At 37.8% G+C, this 9,531-nt stretch overlaps 1 protein-coding gene across 1 annotated transcript in view; it reads right to left on the reverse strand.

Annotated features, from left to right (window-relative positions):
- The window catches only part of ipo11 (importin 11), a 146,665-nt gene that overhangs the window by 93,318 nt on the left and 43,816 nt on the right, over positions 1 to 9,531 (reverse strand). The window contains exons 13-15 of the mRNA XM_037680985.1: positions 7,420 to 7,510; positions 5,343 to 5,390; positions 906 to 1,011 (exon numbers count right to left, since the gene is read on the reverse strand). Coding sequence (XP_037536913.1) covers positions 906 to 1,011; positions 5,343 to 5,390; positions 7,420 to 7,510 — 245 coding nt within the window. The remainder of the gene's footprint in view (positions 1 to 905; positions 1,012 to 5,342; positions 5,391 to 7,419; positions 7,511 to 9,531) is intronic.

Below are 9,531 nucleotides of genomic sequence, written 5' to 3' on the forward strand. Positions count from 1 at the left end.
ATATATATATATATATATATGTATGAATGGAAGACTCAAAATACAAAGGAATAAAGATCCAGGTAAATGTCCAGGGTTTGGTCACATCTGCACAGTGTAGACTCGGGGTCAGTGTAACAGCACCATGCTTGCACTCTGACGTCAGCACCAACCTGAGTAGACGACCTTTTGAGTGATGTAGGCTTTTGTGTTTTGTTCACTTTGGGGTCTGTGTGTGAAGGGCACTTCTTTGTTCTTCATTTCAAACAAGCCACCTCGCCTCGGGCACTCTCCCTCTTTTACAACTTTTTCTACATGCATGCGTAAGGCAGCTTATTGTGAGTCATTTGTTCTGACTGTACCCATGACATCAAGTTCCTTCCCACTTTGTATACTTGTGTTTTAAACTTGTTTAACTACCTGAGTGCTCACACAATGACCTTGGTTGTTATTAATAAGAAAAAGTTAGTATAGCCTAAACAGAAAATGAGTGAACTTGTTCCTTGATTTATTAGCACTTATTCACTGAGCCACTGGCTATAATAGGGGAAAAGGTTAAAGGCCTTGACGTACTTCTACACATTTATGTGTAAAGCCATTAGGGATCTTGCCAATGCAAAGATACTCATTCACACTATTGTTAACCCCAATGTTGTATCCCTTCTTAAAAACATTTCATTTTCACTATCCTGCAGTGCAACAAGGGAAAAATTGCTGTGTACAGATCTCTGCACATTTGCCGAAATAAATGCAGTGTTTCCCATACCATTATTCAAGGAAGGTGCCCCGACCTGTCGACAGCAAGAACCCCGCCTAGAAAATCTCCCCCACCCCCAGCGGCAGACAGCTCCGCTACTTCCAGATGGGGAGTGGAGATTGTAGCAACTCAAATAATTTTTGAAATTGCAAAACAGCAAACACAATACCTGTGATGAGTGACTTGCAGTTCTCCAAGAAGTTGATTCTTGAACCACTGGTCAAAGTCCACATTGTCAAACAACTCATATGCTGCGAGACCCACTGCATTGTATACTGCAAGTGGACAAGAAAAAAGAAATGCAGTTCAAGCTTAAAGTGACTAAAAACACATAATATCAGCTTTATTGAAAAAGAGTAACATAAGAGGCAGTATTTTATGGAGCATTTATGGTTGTACACAGGTATACATAAATTGCTCTCACTCTGCGCAGAGGGAAGAATAATGGGTATAAAAACAAAATAAAACAGGCTGAGATGCAACAATAATATGTGAACAGAAAATAAAGAAGGCACATCTAACAAGGTTGTCAGGTCCTTAGGATAGATTCTTCTTTGTTGAAAAGTTTCATATTTTATCCAAAAGACTTTAGCAGTCTGAGGAGCTGCAAGAAACCTGTCTTAAAAAATGCACCTTCTCATAGTAACTCTTCTCATCAACCAGTTATTAACCATAGTAATCAGTTACTATGAGAAGGTGCTATTTATAAGACCGAGTTTGTTGCAGCTCCTCAGACTGAAGAAGTCATTTGGATAAAAGATGAAACGTTTTAACAAAGAAGAAACCGTCTAGAGGACCGGACTCAACCTTGATAGATGTATCTACTTGAATTAACAAAAATGAATCAGGACATAAATAAGGTACAAAAACAACAAAGTGGAAAATAGTTTGTATTTTCAATTCAAAAAGTTTCAACTTGTGACTTGGTGTTAAAAGGGGAAAATTATTAAGATTGTAGATTATTTAATACAAGAATAAAGTGTTTTTCATTGGTTCAATTTTATTTCCTAATAATAAAGCTTGACAGTGACAGTATTAGTTTTAAGGTTAAAAAGCTACTTTTATAGATAAATAAAACTGATGTGAACTCTATAAAACTAAATGTGGCTACATTCTTTCTTATGAAGTTTGAGATGGACGAATCCTCCCTTCCTTCAGTTCTTTTCCTGTTATTAAATTACAGTACAATATTTTGACACAATTTTATTGCCCTGGAGATACATTTTAATTAATTCCTGCTCAATTTCATTGCTGCATTATTGCAACTCTTGAATGAAATGTTCATACCTTTGCATTTATAGAAGTTCAAAAATAGCATCTCAAGCACCTAATGTTCTGCTCTAATATACTCGCTCATTTTTAATGGACAATTGTAGGTAGTAGTAATAATAGGAAGAGGAAGATAGTGATGTCTCTGCAGCTGTTAAAAATTATAAATTAAGAACTGTTTAAAGAGCTACAAGGAAAAAAAAAAAACACATTTGCACATCATCATGGATCTCTCCAATATGAAACATTCAAATCATCACTGCAATACAGGAAATTGTGCAATAAATTCATGTCACCAGTAGTGCCAAGGACTTCTTAGGGCACACATAATCTAAAAAATATTACATATTTATAAATCAAATAAAGATGTTTTATGCTGGGAGCTGCAAATACTTCAGAAACAAAAAGGAATGTGGGACAAGGGCAAAAGTCGGGGACAAGGATGTTTCTCCCTACAAACTCAACCTTCATAGTGATGCCCACGACACTCATTTATGAACCTTTGTGTCTATCTTACTTGGTTGCAGCATCCATCATGCTGACAAAAATCTGGTCTCAGAGACACATAACACCGCCAGGCAACGCACTCAAAACAACCTTTGTTGTTTCAGTAACAGCAGGTGACATGGTGGTTAAAAACACATCTAACTATAACACACATTACCAGCATTACAATGATGCCTCAAAGGTATTATAAACAGTGAAATCCTATTCAAATATTTTAAAGCAGACTGTAGTAGCTTCATAAGCAATAGAGTTGTTGTCTGCTGTGTATGAGATGTTACTAATGTCTTAACAGCACACACTGCAGGGTGACTAATTTGTCTTGAATCATTGTGCTATCTTGCTGATGAAAATAAGTTGTATTTCTTTGTATTTGTAATTATTTATATCCTTAACATCTGTTTTTTTGTCTTTCTCCCAATAGAAAGTACACCTGGACCTGCCATTCTGTGCTCGTTTGTTTCTCCTTCATGTTCCTCTCAAACCCCAGTTGGTCGAAGCAGATGTCCGCTCATCCTGAGTCTGATTCTGCTGGAGGTTTATTCCTGTTAAAAGGGAGTTTTTTCTTCCCACTGTTGCCTTTGTTCTTGCTCAGTATAGGAGACTAAGACGAAGTGAAAATTCAACGCAATCTGCCGGCTTCCTTAGATAAATAACTTTTACTAATTGGCTTTTTTTAATGCATGTGAATGTTTTAGTTCAGTGTCCTGAGACAACTTCTGTTGTGACTTGGTGATATAGAAATAAACTGAATTGAATTTAAATCAGATTAAGTTTGAAAATAGGTGTGGTTTGATTCATGAAGTGTGTCAGAAGGTGGTGATAACGTTCACAGTACCAATAGGTCAAAATACAAAGGATGAAGATTTTGACAATAGAGCATGATTCTTCCAACAACTGCAGCTCTTTTTTATGTTTACAGTTTCCTAGCAATAATTAACCTACCCAACACAAAAATAAATTGTGATATTGACAAGGTCGACAATGGTAAAAATAGTTGAAATAGCACTGCTTTTGCTGTGCTTTCTGGCACAACCTTAGTACATAAAGTAACAGTAGACAAGCACTACACACAAAGCAGACTCAGTGATCATGATCATTGCTCCATGAACATGATCACTGTTTCACAAAATAACTAGAGAAGTACGTAAAAAAAACCATTTGAAAATGTTTTAGTTATTCCTCACCTAAGTGGAATTTGTATGTAAAGTGCAAAAGAAAATGAAAGTTTGTTTTGCAAATTTTTTCTTGGACAGGACCTTAAGAGCCCAGCATACTTCATCTGAAGAGGAACATTCTACTTGTGGTCAAGTGGTTGCAGGACGTTCATTTCCACACACACCTTTCATAGTCCACGAGACGCAGAGCTCTTGGGAAGTCTGAGCTTGTCATCGTATGTTCCCATACAACGGCAAAATTAGTTCTTGGCATTTAACCCATCACACCTGGGATACACCCAGGTGGAGCAGTGGGCAGCTTTGTAAGTGCCCAGGGAGCAATTAGGGATTAGGTGTCTTGCTCAGCCACACCACGACATGTGGGAATGGCTGGGAGTCGAATCGCAACTTTCTGGTCCCAAGTCAGCTGCCCTATTTCTAGCCCATCTCAGCCCCCCTAACCACTCCTACTGTAGTATATGTCACCACACGGGTTTCTTCTCACCAGAGTCTCCACTCCATCTCTGTATGCGCTGTTTGGCTACAAATTTATCATGAAGAAAGTGCAACACTTTTCAGCAGACAGACTCTTCTACACAATGTCTGCACAATCTCCATCCAGGAGTTTTTGGCCATTTGACTAATTTAGTGTTTGAAATGTCATACAGCTGAATGACCGAGCGCATTTCTGCATTGACGAACACGCCCGCAAACTTCTGACCAACAATACTTGGTACATACGGCTGTCAGAAAAAGTTTGGTCAGGGTCTTGTGCCAAAAAGGGGCGGGCGAAGCTGCTCTGGGAACAAAATGACACGATTCTCATCACGCCACTACGTCAATGAGAGACGATTTTGCAGCTTTGGATGGAGTATGCCAGGCCATCAAGTGTCATCTGTCACATGATGGCAATTCATCAATAAGAAACAAAAAACAGGAGAAATTTTATTACAATAGGTGTGGTCTAAAAGCTCACACTGCCTTTGCAAAATTGTATTTTTTTACTTGTTTTATTTATTTTTCAAAAAAATTATTAATAAACATGTCTACATTAAGTGCATGTTGGGCTCCTGAACCCTCTTTATCACAGCACAGTTTCATCATGCCAATGGAGCTTACAGCTTTAATAACTTGGAGATATCTCTACAAGTATCCAGGATCAGTGACCCTCTTAACACACAATGATTTATGTGTGTATGCCATAAATCGTAATAAGTGGCAGTCTGGGCATGCCAAAAGAGTTATGGACAGCAAAAAAAAAAAGGTAGAAAGGAGAATAGAAGCAATAAGGGGAAAAAACATGAATATGAGAGACTGATTGAGTGGTGGAGCAGCATTGTTAGAATAAAGTTCATTATGCAAATGCACAAAAGAACAATCTAAAGATTAGACCAAATTTTTTTAAGTTGAAATTCTGGCTTCACAGGCAAGGTGAAAGTGACTCTTGTTCATGCTGACCCAAGAAACTTCTGTTTCACAACTGAGGCATTAGTCATTTTGCCCCAAGTGCAGCAGGAGGATTAATCAGTTTAAATATCATGTATTGTTTACAATTAAAAAAATCTCAAACAGGCAATTTTTATAATTATTTAGAAAAAAAAAAAAAGGTTCATATATTTTCGGAGTTATCAAGATCAACTCCTAACCCTAAAACTGTAGATAACTCTTTGACTGACCTGCATCCTTCATTAGCAACTGAACACGGTCCTCCACATCGGTTGGGCCTGCAAACATACATTTGAGTCAGTTTAAATGACAAGATAACTAGATAACAAAGTAAGCCATATACTTCTTTATTTTAAAAAACTGTTTAATGACAACAAATGATATGTGGAATGCAATGGATCCCGTTCCAACATCGAATGACAGATCAAACTTAAAGAAGCCTCGACCCCACAGTATTAATTGTGCTCAAGTAATTTTACCAGAGTGCTCTCTCTTTCCATTAGTCTGTGCGCTGTAAGACTTCACAAATCAATAGATGCTTTCTTTCAATTATAGCATTACTAAATCTGGCTTTTTTTGCCTCTTATTCCAGCAGAGCCAATTTCCACTTTGTCACTAGAAAAGGGGAAGTAGATTGAAAGAAAAGTGCAGAAGCAGGCCCCTGTGATCCACCCATGTGAGCAATGGCACCACTAATTCAGCAACAGGACAGAAGCTCCACACCATTTCCCTCAGGAGACCAGAAGCTGTGTAACAAATGTGTGTATTTGACTGGGTGACTAGAGAAATGAGAAGAGGATGTGCAGGTAATCACCAGGGAACTTCACCGTACTGTCAAGACTATAGATTACATGTTACTGATAGCAGTGACTTACTTTCAGCAATGTGAAAAAGTGAACACGTTTTGTGATTTCCTGATGTATAAAGTACGTCTTATTTACTCAGACATAAAACTCTATTACATACCAGAAATTTTTCAGGTCAAATATTAATAGTAAAGTGACCTATTACCATTAATTGACATTAAGGCTTCCTGTGCAAGCAAGGTAAGACAATTATCTGTAAAGCATATTTTGAAAACAAGTAATTTAATATTGGATCATTTTCCTCAATAAATAAATGACCATAATATTTTTGTCTCATTTATTTAACTGGATTCTCTTTATCTACTTTTAGGACTTGTGTGAAAGTCTGATGATGTTTTAGGTCACATTTATGCAGAAATATAGAAAAGTATAAAGGGTTCACAAATTTTCAAGTGCCACTGTATGTCATCTGTCGTTTTTCTTTTTATATTTACTGTAATTTCTGGACTATTGAGCATACCTGAATATAAGCAGTGCCCGTTAAATTTAAAAAGAAAATTAAAATTTTGCATAAATAGCTGCACTTGTCTATAAGCCGTGGGTGTTCACGTTGTAACATGAGATATTTAGAATTTTTTAACTTTTAATTAAATACATACCAGTAACACACACAAATACAGTAAATGTTTTTATTTCTGAACAGTGCCTGTAACACAGCTGATAAAAAAAATACAGTAGTCTTCCAGGAAGTCATTGATCGCTACCCCACAAGAGAGATGTATATTGGGCAGCTATGTGAGTGCCTGGGTGTAACGAATCTAAATGTTTTGGTGGCATGAAGCTCATTAGCCCATCAAAAAATAATCCATAAATTTGCCGCAGCATTGTATAAGCCGCAGTGTTCAAAGTGTGTGAAAAAAGTAGCAGCTTATAATCCAGAGATTAAGGTAGTTCGCAAAAAGCAAGCTTTTTTTTTTTTTTTTTTGTGATATTTTAAATTGGTCTAGATCAATAGCTCTTCAGGCTTTCTGGTTGATTTTTAAGCTTTTATTTGGACTCTGGCCATCTTTAATTTATTTTTCAGTCCATATTTGACAATTTTTTTGAAGAATTATTTGTGTGTGTGTGCGTACGTGCGTGCGTGTACGTACGTGCGTGCGTGTACGTGCGTGCGTGTGCATGCATGCATGAGTGTGTGTGTTAAGTCCCTGAACTCTGACCTATGAATCATTGAAGTAATGTGTAGCAAACAAGAATGATTTAAAATATTTGCACATCATTGTTAATACTTGTTTTAAAAATATCTCGGTATTGCACCACAAACACACAAACTGAAAATGATTTATTGATTAAAGAAGTTCATTTTCGAGCCAGAGTAACCACATTAGCTTTCACTTGAATATATTTTTGTAGCATAAGAAAAGTATTTGCATTCACTCAAAAAGTCAATAAAAAAATGTGTCTGTTGAGCAGCTAGCAGATGGGTGAATAGTTCACTGACCTTGAAGATTCTGAACCATGTCCAGTAGAACAGGTGTCAGGGTCTGGCTGTAGTTGTGGAAGATATCCAGGAACAATACCTCTGTACAAGGCTAAATAAAGTAATACAGCAGAAAAACAAAACAACAAATAATTAATTGGCATGTATTAACACAACTCTCCACAAGCCTTGCAGCTACCTGTGGTTTTGTTTTCTACCGAGAGTCGGTAGGAAGTCGCATGAATAGGTGACATCAGGGCAAGGAAGAAAGTAAAACTAATGTAGGGAAAAACAATGTGTTCTCTGTTAAATAAAAAAAATTCCCATAATAAAAAAAGTCAATATTAATTTGTCAGGGGAACATTGTTTCTGTTGTTTTTGTTTAATAGAGACAAAGCCCAGTCAAAATAATTGATTTATTGGTTTAAATGTCAAGCAAAAATATTAGAATAAATAGATCTAAGATTTCTGGCATGATCTGGGTCGCTTTGGGAAAATGTAACAAGTAAATAAAAAGCTTTGACATGACATAAGATTCTTCCCATACCACAAACTAGTATCAGGTCACTGTTGCTTATCCATCTATAAGAGGAAGAAAAAGATAAAGCATCTAATCTACATAGACTGATGATAATAATAACAGTGGCAGGTCATCTTTAATGAACTGCTGGAAATAGTGACCATGTAGCAAGTTCAAGAGGGCTGACACTTGATCTATCAGAGTCAGAGTCAGAGATTCTTTATTGTCATTCGTACCTCGTGGTACATGTGGTGGAGCAAAATTATGTACACAGGGTCCCAGTTACATCCAACAATAAGATGTAAAAGAAAAACAGTAATAACATCTAAGATATGAACTAAGAAAAACATCAAATAAAAAAACACTAAGCACTAATGGCATAAAAACATTACGTCAAACATCAGCACAAACATGAACATGAGTCTGTGTGAGCAGATGAGCATGCATGAACACATCAACATCGAAACAGAGCAGCAGCAACATGAAACAGATCAGTAGCAACACTGAACAGATCAGCAGCAACACAATGTGATTTTTTTCACAGTGATTATTCTGGTTAGAGATTCATGAGTCTAACAACCTCAGGGTAGAAGCTGTTCCTCAGTCTAGTGGTTCTACACTTAATGCTCCTCAACCTCCTGCATGAGGGGAGTGGGGCAAAAAGTGTGTGTGCTGGGTGAGTGGGGTCCTTCATGATGCAGGTGGCCCTCGTCCTGCATCTGGAGGTGTAGATGTCTGTGATGGTGGGGAGACTAACTCCAACAGTCTTCTGTGCAGCCTTCACTACTCTCTGCAAGGCTTTTCTTTCTGCAGCTGTGCAGCCTCCATGCCACACGTTGATGATGGAGCACAGGATGCTCTCCACTGCACACCTGTAGAAGGAGGTGAGGACTGAGCTTCCCCGACCACCTCGTCTCAGCCGCCTGAGGAAGTAGAGCCTCTGACGAGCTTTCTTGATCAGGCTGGTAGTGTTGTTGCTCCAGCTGAGGTTGTCATTCATATGTACACCCAAGTACTTGTAGCTGGAGACCACTTCCACTGCAGATCCTCTTATGTTCAGGGGGGTATAGGTGTGTTTGTTCCTTCTGAAGTCCACAGTCATCTCCTTTGTCTTCTTCACATTGATGTGAAGTTTATTCTCTTTGCACCAGCTATGAACCCTCCTCAGCACGACAGAATCCTGATAGAAGGTCCAACCTCATAAAAGTTATCTTCACAAACCGCTAATTTGCTAAAAAAAAATTAGTTTTGCTAACGCTAAACCACTAAGCAGATTAAGGAAATTATTGGAAGCTAATGCTAAATCTCTCAGTTGTATCAAACAATGCAATTACTGACACTGTAAACCTGTCTGTAATGTGACAACGTTGTCAGTGAACACAACTCAAAACGACAAAAAAGGTTGAATCATGTCATCTGGACTTTGTTTTTTTTTTGTTAAAAAGAAACGTTTCGCCCCTCATCCAAGAGGCTTCGTCAGTCTGAGGCCTAGCCATCTGGTATTACCCAGAAGCCACCCTGACTCTTGTGTTTCAAGCCTGCCTCAGATACCCCTGAAGTCTGGCCTTCACTAAGAAAACAAACTTTGTGTTTTTGAAACCATTAGTGAAAAG

The sequence above is a fragment of the Nematolebias whitei genome, chromosome 8 (genome assembly GCF_014905685.2).
Source record: "Nematolebias whitei isolate Nwh7 chromosome 8, NemWhi1, whole genome shotgun sequence".
Taxonomy (NCBI): Eukaryota; Metazoa; Chordata; class Actinopteri; order Cyprinodontiformes; family Rivulidae; genus Nematolebias; species Nematolebias whitei.